At 56.3% G+C, this 20,708-nt stretch overlaps 1 protein-coding gene and 1 long non-coding RNA gene across 3 annotated transcripts in view; one reads left to right on the forward strand and one right to left on the reverse strand.

Moving 5' to 3' along the window:
- Window positions 1-5,270: 5,270 nt before the first annotated feature.
- LOC142047583 (uncharacterized) lies at window positions 5,271-10,052 on the reverse strand. Its single transcript, XR_012656874.1, has 2 exons — window positions 9,966-10,052; window positions 5,271-5,370 (listed from the first exon to the last, which is right to left on the reverse strand). It is a non-coding gene; the product is annotated as an uncharacterized LOC142047583 (long non-coding RNA).
- Window positions 10,053-20,288: 10,236 nt separating this feature from the next.
- FOSB (FosB proto-oncogene, AP-1 transcription factor subunit) overlaps window positions 20,289-20,708 on the forward strand; it is a 6,359-nt gene continuing 5,939 nt past the window's right edge. For both annotated transcript variants that reach the window (XM_032797976.2, XM_032797977.2), the window contains exon 1: window positions 20,289-20,529. In XM_032797976.2, coding sequence (XP_032653867.1) covers window positions 20,404-20,529 — 126 coding nt within the window. In that variant the 5' untranslated portion in view covers window positions 20,289-20,403. The remainder of the gene's footprint in view (window positions 20,530-20,708) is intronic.

Below are 20,708 nucleotides of genomic sequence, written 5' to 3' on the forward strand. Positions count from 1 at the left end.
GGCCGGCTCAGCGGCTGGCGCTCGGCCTTAACAAAGCAGAGGGAAGCTGTCTTGTTGCTGGAGACAAATATTTTAGAATCTTACAAACTGGGGATGGGGTACTTCAGGGACGAGTTACTGGCTGTTGCAGGCCGGGGCTTGGGGGCAGGGGGGCCTACCGACCCAGGGTGGGGGGGTAAAGGGGTCTTGGTGCAGGGGATGGGAGTTGAACTGGATCTGCAGGCAGTGGTTGTGGGGCAGAGGGGCCTATGGGCCAGGGAGTGAAGGGCCTGGAGGTGGGGGGTTGAGCCGGGACCTGCAGAGCAGGAGTGGGGTGAACCTGGAAGCTGTGATGCTGGGGAGAGGAGTATTGAATGGCACTGTCATTTGGGGGGGCAGGTGGAGTGATATGGGGTCGGGGCCCTTGGACAATTAAATATGGGCCCTGCAGCTCCCTACCCGCCTTTCAAGCCGTTCTCCTGCTCCCCAAACCCTACACCCCTGCTTTCTGCAGGTCCCATCTTTCTTGGAGCTCACTCGTGCTTCGATACTTTAGGCAAGTCGTCTCTCGCGACTATTATAGTTCTCATATCAGATTGCACGGTTCATTGCATCCTACTGTTATGCTGATTCCCCGTCTTATTCGGACTACCTTTAACTTCATGGTTGGTGGTGCCATCATTAATTCTACTTATAATCCGTGGCACTGGGGTCGCGTACTTCTTTAGGTAGACTCTGGCGACCCTGGGAGGCCAGGTGGGTGGCTGGCAGAAGGCTGCGCCTCAAAAGGGCTCCCTGGCCGGGCTCCCCACCGTTTGGGTGCAGGTGAAGGGTTGGAAGTTTCGGGGACTGAGACTTCGCCCAATCTTGCCGATCCCTGGCTGTTGGGGCACAGGCCAGATGCCACTGCCCCATCCTGAGGACGTGACAGAGGCGCGCCTGCCCCAGCATGTGCCTTGTTCTGCCCTGGGCTTGCCCTCCAGGATGGCCCCCAGCGGCACTCCCTTCCCTTGATTCCTAGAGGGAATTCCTGGGGATTTCTTGCTGCGGGCAGAATTTCGGGGGCTGGCTGTTGCATGGGTCATACGAGTGCCTGCCCGCTTACTATAACATGCAGCGAGCGCTGAACCAGACATTCGTATTTGATTTTGCTAGCCTGGATGGCGAGCCGCGTGAAGGTCTTAGGGAGTTTTATGCCTTGGCCTGCTGTGTCAAAATTACTGCGTGGGACCGAGGGATTCGCCAAGGGCCTGCCCGCCAGAAGCGGCCCTTCAGCCGGGCCGTTGGTGGGCGAGATGCAGGACAAACCTGCCCCCCGCCCACCAGTTCAGAACTGAGGGTTGGCCAACTTCTCTAATTCCAGGAAAACAAATGTACTTGCCCCTCACGGGCCCCAGCCTTTCCCGGAGGCCTGCCCTGCCTCACTCCCCCCCCCCACTTCCATCTCCCTGCTTCCATCGAGCTCTCCCCACCTCTCTGCACGTGCCATGTTTCAGCATGCTAGGCCTCAACAGGATTATTGTTTGACAGATGTATTGTACCGTTCGTTCTTACTTTGTACAGAGACGTAAATGCCAGCAAAATAGCAAAAAAGGTCTTAATATGAAAAGTTCATGCCAAAACGTTCGTTAGCTATAAGTGCCACAGACTCTGCTGCTTTAAAAAAAAAAGAATTCACAACAGTTTCATAGACTTAGGTCGAAGGGCACATTATGATCTTAATTCTAGTCCTGACTCTGCACAAGGAGGCCACAGAAACTAACCAACCACTCTGTAACAACCACTGACCGATGGTCATGACTTACTGAAGCCTCAATCGTGGTTTAAACGGACTCAAGCTGCCAGAGAATTCGCAGCAAGTACTTTCCCCGCCTCTCCTTAGTTCATACCACACTCCAGTTTTGTTCCCTGAAGTTATGTTGATTAGCGAGGTGTGTCAGAAACCAGATAGCTTAAGGATTAACGTTCTTATTACTGTAAATGGTTACGAAGGGAACCACAACCTGACCAGACAGGACCTCAGGAAACCCAGATGTTACACAGTCGGACGGAATTTGGTGGCTGGTGTCTTGTCGGTCTCCTCTGGCTCTGTTTGCTCTCGGCTCTGAGAGTGAACTTGTCTCTTTCAAGCTTCTGTAGTCTCGTTTCACAAGTGTGAAGTACAAAGGTAGAAAACAGAAGCTTCGATTGTTTTTTTTGTATTTATCGTGTGCCCAGTTTGCTGTAATGTTTATAAATGGATACTTATTTGAATAGCTGTTATTTCATTTGCTTTTCTAAATATGACCTGAATATTGTCAACTTAATACGAGGAGTTTATGACTTTTTCTTTCTTTCTTTATATAAAGCTTTCTCTTAAGAAACTGTTTGAGTTTCTCTGGTAAGGGCTAAGGACACGAAGGGAGGGAATCTCTTTGTGTTAGATGATAGGTTTGAAAGTCTGCATAGCCCTGTAGGAGGGAGGCACCTAATTTCCTGGGTTTGTGTTTCAAGTATTGAAGCGGGATCTCCAATGTACCAGGGCGGGAATCTGGGGAGTTTAAAGAGGGGGAAGGAAGTGGTTAATACCCTTTGTTGTGAGACCAGGCACTGGCTTGGGGTCCCAGGGAAGATTTGGGGACAAGTGAGAAGGCACGTAACTTCCTGTCTGGGCGCGCTACAATGCAGTGGTAATTAAGTTTGGAGGTCATATCTAGACTTATCTTCTGGAACTCTAAGTTCAGATCTGAGTAAGGAAGCTATGATAGGTGATTAGGCACCCTTCTCCAGCTGCATGTTGTCCATTCAGGCCCACTTCCTGATGCCCAAATATAAATTCCACAGAAGCACAGCCACAGAAATGCACCTGTCCAGATACTACAAAAATAATCTGCAGGAACTGGTCCCACGTCGAATGCAGATACACGGTGTATTCTGTGCACAACATCTTAGCCTGCATCACAATAGACTTCCATGGTATTTTTTTTACTATCGTTGATTTTAGTGCAGAGGACCCCGGCTGAGATCAGGGCTCAGGTGGTAGGTGCTGGAGTTTACAATCATCAAAGAGATAGTCTGCACAAAGAGTATATAGTGAGCTGATAAAAATGGTGTGAGAATATGTCTGCTCCATTGGCTCTGCTGCAGTTTACTAGTCACGACATTCACTTTTTCAAGAAATTATAATTGCTTTTCGAGTTTCCTTCTATTTTACAAACTGGGCATGAACAACACACATATTTGTCATCAATTCTTTTTGTGCCGACGCAGCCAGCGAAGGAACTTAAAGAGTTGCTGCAAATTTTATTTAACAAGTTTAACCACATGCAGCAATATTACACACTTCCCTACACAAGAACACGGCTCTTACACAATACAGTGTTGCATGACACCACTTTCCCTACTCAAGACACCGGTCTCTTCACACATACAGTGTATGTGCACACACTTGCCACACAAGACACGGTCTTTCACACGTTTACATGTATGCCATGCACAGGCTTACCAAACACAAAGACACACGGTCTCTTACAACGTTTAAGTTGTATGTGCCTGACACACATTCCCTACACAAGACAACAGGTCTCTTACACCCGTACATGTTGCATGCCACACTTCCTACCAAGACACACCGGTCTTTTGCACATACAATGTTGCTCCCACACTTGTCTACACGAGACACTTTTGCATACACTTTTCCGGAGTGGGCTTGGAGTGGAAAACGTGGCAGAGTGGGGGAGAGGATGGGAGAGGAGGGGCAAGGTGAAAGCAGGGTGGGAGTGGGAGGTGGCAGTGAAGGATTGAGAGGGAGGGGCTGTGGGGTCCCCCCGCACAGCACTTACACACACAACTGCCCCCGCCCACACGTGCCCCCCACACCACATACATAACTGCTCCCCACACCACATACCCACACACACAACTGCCCCCACACCTGCCCCCTGCCCCCCCACCCAAACATGTACCACATATCTACCCAATCCAACACCACTACCACCCCCCACATTCCCTCAAGCTACAGCACACAGCCACACATCCCCTGACTACACCATACCCCAGTACACATTCTACACCACACACAACCCTGCACCCTCCCCTCAACCGTACACCACACAACCACACCTCCACCCTCCCATACAAACAATGCACAACACAAACCCACCCCATAGACACAAAACCGCACCCCCAAGCTTGCACTCCACACACCCTGTACACCACACCCTGATACACACACAACTCTACACCCACTGATAAGCCTACACCACATAAACACACCCCTAAGCCACACGGCCCAAACCTGCACCACAGTCCTATATTGCACCACATACAAACAATCGCACCCCCGCAAACCAGCACTATACACACAACCATACCACATGCCCCATACACAACACACACACACAAACCTGCACAACATCCATATACAACGCAACACCAGACACAAACTTCCACCACACATACCCTACACTACACCCTGATGCACACAAAATTCTACACACACAAACACAACCCTAAACCACACGCCTCTTCATCCCCCCTGCAAGCCTGCACACCGAGCCTATCCCACACCACACACAAACCAGCACCACACAACCACACATGCTAGTCTCACACACAGGACACTGCAGTTCCATGGACACATTCCCATAACGGCAGAGACAATCACACATCCTCACGCACAACAACACAGCCAGTCACCCTGACACTCCTGCACACTCACACGCGTGAGACACACACAACCAGCACAGAATCATACATGCACAGACAACATACACAACCGCACCCCCTGCCAACCTGATCTGTGGGGTAGCCCCACTGAAGTGAGGGTAGTGAGGAAACTGGTCCAAAAGAACCAAACACCCAGAGAGACCCACGTGCCCCTAGTGCAAAAACTGGACTTGCATCCAATGCTGAAACACCTTTTGCTCCCAGGCTAAGGGTGATACAACCTTTTGATATGGAATTCAGGACTTCCCCTTCCCCCACCATTAGTAGGAACTGATACAGCTGGGAACAGGCTCAGGGAGGCAGTGACTGGACATAAAGGAGGAGCTCTTTAAAAAGAGAGGGCCAAGGATGTGGGCTGAGCAATCCTCAGGGAGGAGCCCAGGGAGCAGTTAGGTCTGGGCTGCCAAACTCCAGGGAGTGAGCAATCTGGGCTCAGAATGGGTCGTTTGCTACCAGGTTGGGACAGGTGGGGAAAGCGGCTCTCGAACTGAGATGGACTTACACAAACTCCCTAACCCTGCTGGAGCCTTTTAGGCAAATCAGGAGAAAACAAAAAAATGTTTCCAAGTGGTTTAGAGACAGCGTCAAACTTTGAATAGCTTGTTGGGGAAGGGGATCAATTTCGGAGATTGGAGCCATTCAGTGACAGGTCCTGGACATGGAGGTTTAAATGAAGAAATCGCCCTGGATGGAGACACAAAGAGAGGGAATTTTATTTGAGCACTTTCGACTAAGCTCTTGGGGTCGTTGACACCAAATAAAAGAAGAATGGGCCCAGTTCCCCACATCCTCGCACAGCCACGGCCCCCTCTCCCTCCGGGCAAAGCAGGTGCAAATCCATTCTGGCTGGGGAGCTGTTAGCACCTGCTTTCCCTAGTGCGGCTGAGCTGGGCCCACAGGGAATCCAACTAACCCCTGGAGCTGACCCATCCCCAGGGAGACAAAACTCCCTCCTTCAGCCCCTTCCCCACCAGCCCCCACTCAGTGACAAGGTACCCACTGCCCTCAATGAGTGCATTGGCCGCGTAGTGCACCTTAAGGGTTCGCAGAGCCAAGTTGTTTCAGACGCAGGTGTGGAGGAGGCAGGGTCTGCAGCTGGGGTTCCAGCACAGACAGCGCCCGACCAGTGGCCACCTTTTACAATGCAGGGGGCCTAGCTCACGTGCCCCCATTGACTGCATCTGTGGCAGCACAGACCGGGAAGGAAGGCGGTTTAATAACATCCAGCTCGTCTCACACTTTTCATCCACAGATCTCAAAGCACTTTACAAAGGAGGTCGGTATCATTTTTCCTTATTTCGCACATGGGGAAACAGAAGCACAGCATGGGGAGGACACCAGGTCACCAAGCCAGAGCCAGCACAGGGCCTCACCCATTGGCAGTGCAGCTCCATGGGCTGCTCCTGGGTACTCCTTACATGGGGACTCCTAGCCAGGTGTGATGCAGAGAGGTAACAACCCCAGAGGTGTGATATCACCAGGGGGACTTCATGGGGCTTCCTGCTCCCTCCTCGTGTAGCCCTGGGCCCAGGGAGGCATCATCGGATGGGGAAAGCAGGTGATGACCCCCGCACACCCCTCCTTTTTAAATGGGGTGGCCCTTACCCACTAGAACCCCTGGGTGCAAACACCCCAACCCCAGAAACAGGGCAAAGATGGGGAAATCCCACACAAACACACCAGTTAAGAGACAGCCAAGGCTGGAAAGGAGTTGGCTGGAGTGAGTGCTGTCACTCAGCATGGGGACACACCCCTCTGTCACACTCGCAGCCCCACACCATCAAGAGAGGGCAGTGATTTGGAGAAGCTCCATCTGGGGGCTCATGTCCCCAGTTCTAACAAGCCAGAGGAGGCTACAGCTCTTGGCCGCTCGACCATTGGGGCACCGCTCTGTGGGATGAGCTATTCCATATGGAATGGGTAGCATTTGGTGTAGTAAATAACACCTCCCTTGGAGAATGGGGACAGAGGGGCCATTTTGGAGAACATGGGTGGGGGGCTGAATCTGGGCTTCGCATGGGGGTTTTAAATTCACACACTCCCGGGCCAGAAGGGCCCATTGTGATCATCTAGTCTGACCACTTTTTAACACAGGCTAGAGAACTTCCCAAGTCCAAGGGGATGCTGTCTGGGTTTTTAGTGCCCTGCAAGGGCTTCTACAAGCTCTCTGCCCATCAGACACCTTTGTCTCCACAAAGCAGTTCTTCCCCCTTCTGCCCCTCCCTGGGGTCTCAGTGTGGCAGCCTCTCGAACTGTGAGGGCTCTCCCAACACTGCAATCTGCACGGAATGGCTGGTGCTGCCCCTCCCAGGCACAGGACCACCCCTGGTCTCTGCACTTGGCCAGCTGGAGCGTCACAGCTGCCAGATGGACTCCAGGGCCAAGTGGGACAACATGATGTGAGATTCAGCCATTCCAAGGATGTGCCACAAGGAGCCCAGGTTGTTTCTGCGTTGGCATCGGACTGGGCCATGCCCTCATGCCATGGGACAGACCCCTCATGCAGAGCATTTTAGCAGCTTTGCCCAAGACCATCTGATCCTCATGCCCCAGCCTGTCCGTGCTCCCCCTGCTCCCCAGCCTGTCACTGCTCCCGCTCCCACTCTCCACTTCACCCCTTCTGTTACACAGCTGCTCTCTAGGCCTAGATTGGCCTCCTTCTCCTAGTGCACAGCGTCCTCCCTCTGCTCCTCCAAGGCACAATTCTCCTGCACTTACCCTGCCAAGCTCAGATCAGAAGGCACCGCCAGGCACCTGGGCTCCACATGGGCTATAAATGCCCGGACAGAGAGGGCTAACCCCCCGGGGGAACCAGCACGAGACTTGGGTATGGGGGATGTCACTCGGTGGAAACAGGGTGCTCCCACCTTGCCTAGCTGTCCCATACCAGCCAGAGAACACTGGGCCAGAGCACCGGGACCTGCCCTAGAAGGCAGCAGATTGAAGCTCACCTGACCCCAGAGGCTGGGTGCCCCCATCATAGCATGACAAGTCTGTGTGTCTGTCTTCTGATCATTCGCACAGGGCATCGGAGCAGCCCGAGGCTTTGCACAGAGCAGAGCCAGGGATAGGAGGGCTGGAGAGGGGCTGTCCTGCTCTCATGGAAGCCAGCAGTTCTTCCCCTGCCTTCAGCCGGAGCAAGGATGGTAGGGTAGGACCATGACCATCCTTTCAGTGGGATCAGCAGAGGGGACAGTGCCCTGAGCAGGAACCACCACACCATCTGAGCTCAGATCCCCTAAGCTGCAGGGACCATCCCAGCCCCGCAACAGCCCACAGGTAAGAGCCAGAGTGAGGAGCACTGAGCTGAGAAGTAACTGAGAATTTGGAAGCTTGCATCCAACCTCCCAAGCACCAGCCCCACAAAGAGAGTCCAGCCTAGCCGCTACCCCTGCACAGTCCAAGGGGTCTCCACCCCCCAAATAAACTACTTTACAGCTTGTATATAAAGGGGCTGCTTGCTCAGCACTGAGATGCTGCTGCCCTTAGCATGGGGCATGGCAGCTGTTTATACAGAGATCCCTCTGCTGGGACTCAGATGCAGCCACCTCTGGGGTGGATGGACGTGGCTGAGGTTTAATAGCCACAGCAATGTAAGACAGGAAGTGAAGAAATAGAGCCTGGTTTAGGACAGGAAGTCGCCATTAACAGTGAGATCCTCTCTCCTGCAGACTGAGTTACAGAGCAGTGACCCCAAGAGGGAAAGGGACCTGCCCTGGACCAGGCGTACTCAGCACGAAGGGCTCCCCATCAGCTGCTCTGAACCATGTCAGGGACTGTCCTGAGTCTGCCTAGAGTCCACACTAGCTCAGCCCAAACTGGCCAGGCAATGCCTGGTACAGGGCTGCTCAGAGGGTTCAGGGGGCCTGGGGCAAAGCAATATCGGGGGGGCCCCTTCCATAAAAAAACATTTGCAATACTACAGAATGCTATATTCTCGTGGGGGCCCCTGTGGGGCCTGGGGCAAATTGCTCCACCTGCCCCCCCAGGTGGCCTTGGCCTGGTGGGGGGCTGGGAGGGCAGCCTGCACCTGCCCCCCACATGGTCACTGTGCCTGCACCTGCCTCCCCACCCCGTGTGATGCCCCCAGCCAGACCCCTTCTGCACTGCCCCCATCGCAACCTGCTCCCTCACTTGGCAGCCCTTGTGGCTCTCCTCACGTGCAGACCCTTTTCTCTCGGACTTAGGTTTTGCCGGTTAGGATCTTCCGATCGACTCTCTTTCCGCTGCGCGTTGCCAGTCGCACGGCAGCATCATCCCCTTCCTCTGCTTCTCCTTGGAGCGGGTGTGACCGTCCCCTGCCAGGCGCCCGCGTCGCAGTCTAGCGTGGACCGGCGCAGGCGACCTTCCCACGAAGTCAGCTCCCGCGCGGGAGCCGCCCCCGTGCTTCGGCTCTCGTTGCCATTGGTGGGTGTCTAGTTGCGTGTCGGCGCGCGCAAACGTAAACAAAACGTTTGTCGAGACGGCCGGACTGCTGGGACGTGTAACAAGTGGCATTTGGAGACCTATACGGTCCGTCGCCACGGCGACGGCAGTTTGTAGTTCTGGATGAGTCTCTGGGCGTGCTGTGCACGGGGGCTGTTGTGGAGTGGTCTTAGCATGTGAGGAGGAAAAAACAGGGATGCGTTTGATCACTGTGTAGAGGAGCCCTCCCCGCGATCTCCGGAGCCATGTCGCTCTGGCCGCACCCCCTGGCTACAGCCGGAGATCGTGGCTTGACTCAGCCGGCCGACTTCCCTGGGCATTTGCGTGGTGCCCCGTGTCGCGCGCGGCGGGGCGTCCGTGTTGTCCGGTCTTGGTTCCTGCAGTTTCCGCCTATCCCCCATGGGGCAACGGAGGCGTTCGTTTATCGGGGTGTCCCACCTGCTACTAGATGGCGCTGACGCGTCACGTCCGGCCCCTGCCCTGGGGCTCCATCAGGCCAGATCTCCTCCCTTTCTCCTGACGTTCCGCAGGGCGAATCCCATTGCTCCACTGGTTAGCGTGTCCTATGTGGCCCCAGATGCGGCTAGTTCCCGTTAAGACTTTGAGCCGCTCTGGCCGGATCCGGCGCACGTTGCCATGTCTCCCCCCCCTGCCCCTGGGGCTCCATCTGGCCCAGATCCTTCCTCCCCCCACGTCCGTCTGTCTCAATCCCCCCATCCGGCTGCGTGTCCTAGTGCCCCCCATGCTGCTCCCCCGGTCTGTGTCCGGACCCGGCGCACTTTGCCATGCTCCAGCTGCCTCCACCCGCCGGGAGCCCGGGGGCAAAGCCCTGCCCGAGAATCCCCGACGCCTACCTGGCAGGCACCAACCCGGCTGAGCTCCCCGCCTGGCCCGGTCTGGCCGCGTCCAGTGCCCCAGCATCCTGCGGAGCTGAGTTCCGGATTCCCGGCCTGAGGAGCGCCGGGAGCAGCCCCCATGTGACAGCGCGATGCGACGTGCCTGGCAGCTGAGCAAGGGTGGGGAGAATCCCTCCGAGGGGGGATCCCAGCCAGGCCCCTCTTACAGGGAGCGATTCCTTCCGAGCTCTTTACCCGGACAGCGCCCCTTGCTCTCAGGAGTGGGAGTTCTGTGTGTGCGGCTGGGGTGGGAAAGGGGGCTGTGCGCCACTGGAGAACTGGGCGGTGCAGGCTGCTTTGTAGGAAAAGTGCCAGTCAACACCCAGGGGAAACTGAGGCAGAGACAGGGATGAAGACTGACCCACAGTGTCAGGGGTAGAATCCAGACACCATGGAGATTAGTTCTGCTGTAACCACTGCATCCTACTCCCTTCCCGGAGGGGGGAAAATAGAACCCAGGAATCCTACTTAGCAGCTCACCTCATCTCCCTGCTTTAACCAGGGTTGGAACTGAAGGCAGGAGTCCTGCTCTAACCACTAAGTCCTGCTCCCCTCCTAGAGCCAGGGCTAGAACCTAGGCGACCTGGCTTCTAGCTCCCTGCTCTAACCATTAGTCTGCATCTAGCGGGCTGCCAGGGCAGGCGGGGAGCTGGGAAGAGGGAGACCAGCGCCGGCCCGCAGGCATGAGTCAGCGGAGTGGAATGGCAGCGAACATACCTGGCCAGTGACATCAGCGAGCTGTCAGCCGCAGCGGCATTCCTGCCCTGCGTCTCTGCCAGCGAGCCCGGGACTGAATCACACCCTGAGTCAATGGTGGAGGGCCCCGGCTGAACCCGGGGCTCCCCCTCGCCAGCCAGCGCACCCCGCGGCTGCCCCCTTCGTCACTGTGCAGTGAGTGAGTCAGCGCCAGGAACCCAAACACAACAGAACCCGCCCCACCGGCCCAGCCCATGGGCCCCTGCAAGCCAGACCCGGAGCAGACACGTGTGTGAGAAGGCAAAATACATCCCACCCGGGGGGGATGTGGCTGAGTGCTCTTGTTCTAGACAGGAATGGGGGAAGCTAGGACCCCCAGGTTCGTTTCCTGGCTGTGGAAGGGGAGGGAGTTGTAGAGGAAGTGGGGCTGGGTGTCAGGACTCCTGGGTTCAGTCCCTGGCAGTGGAAGTGGAGGGATTTTTAGTGGTTTGTGGTAGGGGGGGCTGGGTGTCAGGACTCCTGGGTTCAGTCATACTGGGTCAGATCAAAGGTCCATCCAGTCCAGTATCCTGTCTACCAACAGTGGCCAATGCCAGGTACCCCAGAGGGAATGAACCTAATAGGCAGGAGCGGTGCCAGGGTTTTTGGCGCCCTAGGCGCAGGGCCAGCTCACCGGTCCAGCGGCTCTGGTGGGCCTGCCGCGGGCATGCCTGCGGATGCTCCACCAGAGCCGCGGGACCAGCGGACCCTCCACAGGCACACCTGAGGGGGGTCCACCAGAACAGTCTGCTGCCCTCTCAAATCCTGGTGCCCTAGGCGACCACCTAGGTCACCTAAATGGAAGCACCGACCCTGCTAACAGGCAATGATCAAGTGATCTATCTCCTGCCACCCATCTTCATCCTCTGACAAACAGAGACTAGGGACACAATTCCTCACCCATCTTGGCTAATAGTCATTAATAGACTTAACCTCCATGAATTTATCCAGTTCCCTTTTAAACTGTTATAGTCCAGCCTTCACAACCTCCTCAGGCAAGGAGTTCCACAAGTTAACTGTGCGCTGTGTGAAGAATCTCCTTGTATTTGTTTTAAACCCTGCTGCCCATTAATTTCATTTGGTGACCCCTAGTTCTTGTATTATGGGAACCAGTAAATAACTTTTCCTTATTCTTTTTCTCCACATCATTCATGATTTTACATACCTCTATCATATCCCCCCAGTCTCTTTTCCAAGCTGAAAAGTCCTAACCTCTTTAATCTCTCCTCACGAGACCCTTCCAAACCCATAATCATTTTAGTTGCCCTTCTCTGAACCTTTTCTAATGCCAATATATCTTTTTTGAGATGAGGAGACCACATCTGTGGAAGGAGGAGAGGTCCAGTGGGTAGAGGAAGGTGAGGGCTGGGTGTCAGGACTCCTGGGTTCAGTTCCTGGCTGTGGAAGAAGAGGGGATTGATAGCCAGGACCCTTGGATCACCTGTGAGACCCCTCCCCCCACGTACACGCTCAGAGGCCACTGACTTCTCAAATCCTACCCACCTCCCTCGCCACATGCCATCGGGGATGGTTTGTCCCACCATCGTGGACTCAGGGCTACATGGTCATCAGGATGAGCCTGCTATTCTGTGTGAAGTTGGGCAGGCAGAAGGGGTCTGTGGGTACCTGCTGACACCCCTTCCCCCCGATTGGTGAGGGGGACCCGTAATAAAGGGTGAAGCTGGCTAATGGGATGCCGTAGCCCTAAGGGGCAGAGCGTCTGTCTGCAGAGGGATGGGGCTTTGGGGCCAGATGTGGGTGCTGCTCACTCCCAGCCTCTCCAGACGCAGCCGTGGCTTGGCCTTTCCTGTTCTAACCTCACAGCTCATTTCTGTCACAGGCCTGCTTGCTGCGGCGGGGGGGTGGAACCACCATGAGTCACTCCAGGGTTCCCCTGGGTGTCCGCAGAGGACTGCCCGTGCCTCTGGGTTCCTGCTTCTGGCTACAGCTCATTCTGGGCTGGGGCTTGGCTCCCAGGGGCTGGGCTCTGTCACTTGGCCCTGGTGCTTTTCCCAGCTCCAGAGTTCATGACCTCAACCTTGTGTTCCTGGTTAAAGTCCTTAGGGGGTCCCTGAAATTACCCCTGCCCCACTTGGCTGCTCCCACCCCTCCCCTCAGGTGGGACTTGGGGGATCCCCACTGCCTGGGTCAGGCTGGGGACGAGTGGCCAGCAGAGCATCTCCTGGTACGGATGAAATGGTCTGGTATGAGAGCCCTGAATGCCCTGGTCCCGGCCCAGACAGTGCCAGGACATGCTCCCATAGGCTGCCCTGCCGAGGGCCCCAAGGCTGGGGCCTGCAGGGGCCACCTTGAGGCAGGTATGGGGAGCTCTGTGTTCAGTCCTTGCTGCTCTGCTGAGGTTGCTACAGAGGGGTCCAGTCAGTGCCAGCTGTGTGTAAGGTGGCTCCCTGCCCCCCGGGAACTGGGCTGAGACCCACCAAACGTGCTGCACTCAGGCGCCCATCAGAGAGCCCTGTTAGAAGAACAGGTCATGAGGTGTAGCCTGCTGACTGGCAATCAGGGAGAAGATGGACAACAGAGTGGGTAACACACATCCTGTAGCCCTGGGGGTGGGGAGCAGTGTGTGATGGGGTGAGGGGGGGCTGCATGTGTCACTGGAGCAGTGTGAGATGGGGGCTGCATGCACTTTGGGGGGACTGTGTGTGTGGGGGGGGTGTGACCTTATTTCTGTGTAGCTGTTTTATTTAAATATAAATCTGCCAACAAATCCCAGGCAATGGGCCTGCCTCTCGCCACCTGTGCTGTCTGATCCATGTGGACGTCTGTCCGTCCACCTCACAACACATCCTCTCTCTGTCTGTCTGGTCATTTATATCTCCGACAGCTGTGTGCACCAGCGCTTTGGGGCCGGGACCATGTCTGGTCAGCACCCAGTGCAGTGGAGCCCAATCCCAACCGGGGTCCCGGGGCATCCCTGCCATACACAACACATTGCACTCAGCCTGTACGCCCAGTGCCTCCACCCCAGATGTTGCCAGCACTGCAGGGTGGCTGGAAACAGGCTGATGTGAGGTACCAGACATAGGGGATCTGCACAGCAGAGCTGGACTGCCCAGATTTCCTGGCTGGCCCATTAGCCGTTGCCGGTGATGGGTGCATGAGGCAACAGTCCTGGGCAGACAATGGGGTGGTACTGGGGTTGGGGGAGGCTGCTCAGAATAACCTGCCACGGCAGGGTCCCGTCTGCCATCGCTGGGACAGTGGGGCAAGCTGGCGGGGGTTCTATTTGGGTCCCGGGCGAGGCTCCACTACAGGATTATTCACGTCTTACCCGCCAGTCCCTGTCCCGTCCCTCGCTGCAAACCACAGCCTGGCATGTCTGCGGTTATCACCATCCTTCCCGTGTGCGGCCTGCTGTGGTGATGAGCCATGCTCCGGGGAATGTAAACAGCAGTCAGGCTCAGTCGTCTCTCTCCAGACACCACCCTGCTGCTGGAAATGGGCTTCCCTCTGACCCACTGGGAGATAGGGTGCCCATATGTCCCAATTTTATAGGGACAGTTCCGATTTTTGGGTGTTTTTCTTATATAGGCTCCTATTACCCCCCACCCCTGTCCCAATTTTTCACATTTGCTGTTTGGACACCCTACTGGGAGAGTCCCCCTGCAGGGGCACCAAACGGGTTCCTACTACCCCCACTCATGCAGGGAAAAATCCTTGCTGGCCCAGCAGGAAGCCTGCCCCACAGCATCCAAAGGACAAGGCTGCTGCTTGGCTCTGCTCCCTGGCCACCCCCTGGCTCTGAACAACCGAGACCCGAAGCTCTAGCCCTCCAGCTTCCCCCATCTCTGCCCCTGATTTTCATGCCTGCTCCAGGATCTGAGCCTTTGGGCACCACAAAATCTGTCTCCAAACACTTCCCCTGCCCTGGCTCAGAGGCTGGGGGGCTGTGCCAGGCTGGGGTTCTGACGAGTCCCTTAGAAAGAAGCCCCGTTTCCTCATCCAGTTTTTTTAAGGTCTGCACATCCCCCCAGCAGGAGCACCCCCTCCCCTATTTGCACTCCCAATGGAACAGGGGAGTCCCCAGTGGACACCTAGGGCCAGATCCTCAGAGGCTTGTGGGCACCCAAGTCCCGCTGGGAGGACGTGGGCTGTAGTCTCTGCTGATGCCAGCCCGGGGCTGCTGTGGTGTATCACACCCCCACTTTTTTCAGAAGGCACCCTGCTCAGATTAGGTTCCCAGCCTGCACCGCTCCCTCTTGACCCAAGGAACCTCCCACCCAGGAGATGCTGAGCCCTGCACTATGTGGGGCTATCCTGAGGGACTTCCCAGGCAACATGCATGTCCAGTGTAGCCAGCCCTGCCCCACCTGTGCCCTGCGTACAAGCACGATAACATGCAGGCTATCCCTACTTGCCCCTTTCTGCAGCTAGGGGGTTCCTGGAGAGGGTGAGACTCCTGGAGAAGGTGCAGCTACGGCCCTGATAAGGTCTGAGGCCCCTGCAGCAGCGCTAGATTGCCCCACACCTCGAGGAGCTGCTCCCAGGCAGGACTCCCGGGATGGCCAGGCCACAAATCCGCAGGCTGGGTGTCACTTGCTGGAGAATTCTCTGCAGCTTGAGGTCTTTAAATCACAATTTGAAGACTTCAATAACTCAGACATAGGTTAGGGGTTTGTTATAGAAGTGGATGGGTAAAATTCTGTGGCCTGCATTGTGCAGGAAGTCAGACTAGATGATCATAATGGTCCCTTCTGACCTATGAGTCTATGAGCTTTGGAACAGGCTCTAGGAAGAACCCTCTGGTGTGCCACACCCCCGAAGGTTCTCGCTCTTCCTCCAAGATAAGCCCTGCAGCTTCCCTGTCCCTTGGGCTCAACCTCTGGGTCTCCTTCCCACCACAAGCTCTCACCGAGGCAGACCCTGCTGGACACTGCAGGGCTCAAGGCCCTTGATCCAGCATTTGCAGTGAAGCTCACACAGTGTGGTCAAAAGAGTCGGGTTTATTCGTTAACTGGAGCACAGCTGAGGAAGTCATTAGGGGAGACCAGAGATATGAAGGCGAAAGCACAGGCCATTCTGGTCAGCTCAGAGCCCAGCCAAGCTAAGCTGTAGCGAACCCGTGTTCAAGCTCTGTCCGTCTCTCCCTTTGACTTCCTTCATCAGGCTCCCGGTGAGAGCCCCGACTCCGTCCTTTGTTCTCCATGGCCCAAATCCCTCTGCGTCCCTGGCTGCTCCCTGTCACTGTCTGGGCGACTGGTTTTGCTATTGTCTTTCAAATGCTCCACTGAAGTGGAGACCAAGCCTCCAGACAGCTGGGCAATACCCACACCTATGTCTCCTGCCCTGCCCTGAGAGAAAACAGCCCCTTTCCACCCACTGGGTACCAATGCATCATATAGGGGAAACTGAGGCACAAACAGGCCTCATCGAAATATAGCAAGATCATCCCATTTTGTCATGGGCTGCTGCCCCTGCTACATGGCTGGAGCCTCTTGGGGGGAATGCAGTGCGCTGGCTGAGGCCCAGAGAGGGACCTGCTGCCTACCTGGACTGCCCCCTGTGATCCCATGAGATCAGAGAGCCCCTTTGCCCAGCCCCATACCAGTTTCAAGCCCTAAAATCCATGGCAAAGGGAATCCCACCGGGGTGAACGTGGCCCCATGACCTAGTTCCCCCCCACAAGGAGTGAAAGGCTGGGTAGGGACAAGGCCAAGGAGAGAAGTGAGGGGGCTGAGAGCAACAGCCAACCTGTGGGATCAAGTCAGTAAATATTAACCAGATGTTGAGCAACTGTTGAAAAACAAGCGCGTGTCTGATCCCACAGGCGATTAGCAGCCACGAAGCAGTGGGAGGATGAGCTTATTTTAAACCCGAAATGTTTGTTCCCCTCTCCCTGCCATGCTCATCTGCAGCCCACCAGCCGTGCAGCGACCTTTGCCCCCCTCTCGAGGGGGGCCCCAGGGAATAGGGAAAACACTACATAAAATACCCCTCCTCCGAACGCTGCGCAGAGGGATTTGTTCATTGGCGTCCCAATGGCGAGCGTTCGAGCCGTGCTCAGCCCTTCCCAAACTTATCCTCATTCGCTAGGGGCATTACGTTAGGGTCTGGAAGTCCCTTTGCTCCAGAGACCCGAGACAGGCCCTGTGACAAAGACCTAAACAGAGAAAAGGGTGGGAGGGGAGTAACTTGCCACGATCCCCCAGCAGCAGAGCCAGGCCTGGAACCCAGAGTCCCAGTTGCTGATCTACAATACCAGGCTACAATGTCTTCTCAGAGATGGTGAGCCTCCACCGTTGCAGCTGGGACATCGTCATCCTGCACCCAGCCTGCTGCAAGCTGCATGCTCAGGTGGGATCTCTCCTCGGGATACGCGAGACTCATGGCAGCACTGGTGCAATCACCTCCCATTGGCAGCGGACTGGTGTGAGAGCAGCACTGGGGGCTTTGGGAAGACCGGGAATGGGAGAGCAGCACATACCACACCAGACCCCTGAGATCCAGGGTGAAGGACCCATGCTGCCCCTGAGCAGACAGGCAAAGTCAGTATGGCAAAGGGTATTTATGAAGCTGGAGGAACTGGGACAACAGCCCAGACAACAACACAAGGATACCCCCTTACAGCCAGCCAGGGGAAATACCCCCACCCCCTTACACACACACTGCGGCTTCATGCCCATAGTACTAGAGTCGCGAGGACCTGCTGACCTAGAAACCTGAAATATTTACTAGTGTTGTGACCGAGGCTGGAACCGGGGGAATCCCAGCCGAAAGCAGGATCTTATTACAGACAAGCCAGGAAGCAGCGGGGAGGAATCCTACCAGCATGGCGAGCGGCCCGCAGACAGTGAGCCAGAACTCAACTGGTGTTTGTCTAGATGCTCTTGGAATAACTTGCTAGCTGTCCCTGAAGTGGAGGGGAGAGTTAAACCTCTGCCAGCTACCTTGCTCCAGCTGGCCACAGGAGGGTAAGCAGCTGCTCAGAAGGAGACACTCAAACTATGAGTGAGGTGTTAATTGGTCTAATTGAAGCACCTGTAATTCTCCATAAACAACCCCCACCTCAGCCAAACAGCTAGAGCCTTTGAAACAGTGCCAGCCATGGCTTTGTAATGCCTCACCCAGGAGATGGCCTGGACTCTCCCAGCCCCCTGCCTGGCCACAGCACCCCCCAGCTTGAGGGCTCAGAGCTCTTCATGGACGTGAAGCCTCATAACTCCCCAGGGAGGTAGGTTGTGGTTAGTGGTATCATCTCCAGCTATAGAAAGTGAAGTGCAGAGAGGAAGTGACTTGCTCCACATCACTCTGTGAGTTTGGGGGAAGAGCTGGAACAGAACTGAGGACACTTGTCTCTTTCTCTAACCACTGGGCTATGCAACCCTCCAGAGAAGAGACCGGAACCTGAGTCCTCCATCTCAGACCCCTAACCCAGGGGTTCTCAACCTTTTTCTTTCTGAACACTCTTTCCAGCTCCCTCCCCATGCTCTAAAGACACTATGGCCCAGTTGTGCCATAATAACTGGTTTTCTGTATAGGGCCCCCTGCAAAGTTACATTGCCTCAGCTTTGGCTTCAGCCCTGGGTGGGGGGACTCAGGGCCCTGGGTTTGAGCCCCATGTGGTGGGGCTCTGGCTTTCTGCCCTGGGCCCCAGCAAGTCTAATGCTGGCCCTGCTTGGGGGGCACTGCCCTAACCTATGTGCTCTATTTTTTTCCTATATGTATATATTTGGGGGTGGGGGAGGCAGAGGTAGCCTGATACATCAGAAAGGAAACAGTCCAACCTGCTCTATCTGTCCACATTCTCCACTAGTTGTATTCTGTGCAATTCTACCAAAATCCAGGAGGGTGTGAAGAGCTGGGCAGATTTGACCCAGACATTCTTAGAGGGAACAGGCTGCAGCTGCTCCTGCGTAAGCCAATTGAAGAAGCACAAACTATTCCCCAAACTATGGTTTTAAAATATACTGGCTAACTTCCCGAAGGAGGGAGGGTTAAGGGCTGAACAGCCAATGCCAGCAGCTGAGACTGGCGGACAGGGGATGGAGCATTCAGAATTGCCCTGTTCTGTTCATTCCCTCTGAAGCACCTGGCACTGGCCAATGTCAGAGGCAGGATACTGGTCTAGCTGGACCGTTGCTGTGACCCAGCTGCCTAGTCTTATAACTGAATGGGAGGCATGCTTCTAGGAGTGCTGCATCCTTGTGTAGCTTCTCTCCCCTGGCACTGAACATGAATCTCCGGGGGGCGGGCCTCGGTTCGATCTGGGAGGGTTTTAAAAATCAGGGGAAGGAGATGACAAATTCAGACTTGGAGGGGGGGCAGGGAAGGGTATTCAAAGCGCTTTGAGATCCTGTCATGGAGGCTGCAGGTGGGGCTGGCTGCTCGTAGATCTCAGGGGGTGCCACAGGCTGGCCTGGCTAAACCCCCACGACTGGCATTGGAACGGGCAAAAACGCAACCAAGCTCCAGTCGCGGGGCTGGGAAGGGGGTTTCCCCCAGGGCAGCTGATTCCATCGTTGTTCTCTCGGGAGGGGGGGGGGAATCTTGCCCCCCCGTGGGCTCTCTGAAGGGGTCCCCCCCCGACCCCATGCTGCGCCGCGCGGTTCAGGCCATTTGTAGAATAATAGTAAAAGTTTCTATTAATACCCGGTCCCGCTCGCCAGCAGCAGCAGCAGCGACAGGCCCAGCCCGGGCGTTGAGAAAGGGATTCCCTCTGACGTCCTCTGCTAGGATACCAAACAAACACAGCAAAGACAAGCCCATATATGGTTAAGTGCGTCACAGGAACTCCAGCTGGGCGGGGCTAGGGATCTCCTCCCCTTTGGCCCCTCAAATCGCCCCTTCCCCGGGGGTCAGCGGGGCGCCCGGCTCAGGGGGACCCCAGGCAGGCCAGGGTAAGGGCTTGGCTGAGTTTGGGGCCCTGCGGTGGCTCCTGGGCCTGGTTTTGGGGGCGTGGGGAGGACTCTTCCTGGTTACGTCAGGAGGCGGCCGGCCCCTCTTGCATAAATACGGAGAGGCTCCGAGCGTGGCTCATTCATAAGTTGCGAGGGGAGCTGGAGCTTCTCTGCCTAGCGGGGAGACTGTGCCACCTGCACCGGACAGGGCTTCACGGGACCCCAGCGACCCCCACACACACCCCCCCGCTTTGTGGGGCTCGGGCCTGCGAAGACGCCGCATCGCCTCTGGATTGTGCTACCTTGTGGGGAGGTTGCTGGATTATTTCGGTGGGTCGGTGTTTGAAGTTACCCCACTAGCTGCGAAGGGGCTTTGGACCCCCCCCTTCCCCGCGGATGCGGCTTTGAGGGGAGAAGACGCGTGGAGCAGGAGTCTCGGAAGCCGGGAGTCTCCTCGCCCTCCCCAGCGCAGCTTCCAGGGCCGGAGCCCAGCGGCAGGGAGCTGGAGGGGGGCTGCTGAGCCGCGGCCCGCGGAGCTCGTGTCCCTGTGCACCCCGGGGGCGATGCTGCTTAGCCGGTGAAGGCGGAAGAGGGGGAACCACCGGGCCCCGCTGCCCTGCCGGCGCGGAGCGGCTCGCACCCCGCGCCTGCCGGATTCCAACGCTCGCAAACGGGACTTTCACCGCCACTTCGCTTCTAGTTTAACGAGCTCCCCCTGCCCCGGGGTCGCAGCCTCCCCTGCACCAGCCTTGGCTTCCAGGCGCCCCCAGCGTGGCCACAGGCTTCCCCCTGTGCCCAGGGAGATGTATCAGGGCTTCCCCGGAGACTACGACTCCGCCTCCCGGTGCAGCTCGTCTCCTTCGGCCGAGTCCCAGTACCTGTCCTCGGTGGATTCTTTCGGGAGCCCCACGGGCGCCGCCGCCTCGCAGGTAAGGGAACAGGGGTGCTCGGGGGGAGCTCCTTGGACAGGCTGCTGGGGAGATGGGGTGGGTTATTGTGGGATAGTACACAGCGATGGGGGGTGCGTACCCGAGAGGTCCGGCTTAACGATGGTGCTGGTATGGGGGGGTTATGGGGCCCAGGGACGTATGGGATATGGTAGCCGGGG

Source organism: Chelonoidis abingdonii, chromosome 11, assembly GCF_003597395.2.
Source record: "Chelonoidis abingdonii isolate Lonesome George chromosome 11, CheloAbing_2.0, whole genome shotgun sequence".
NCBI lineage: Eukaryota > Metazoa > Chordata > Testudines > Testudinidae > Chelonoidis > Chelonoidis abingdonii.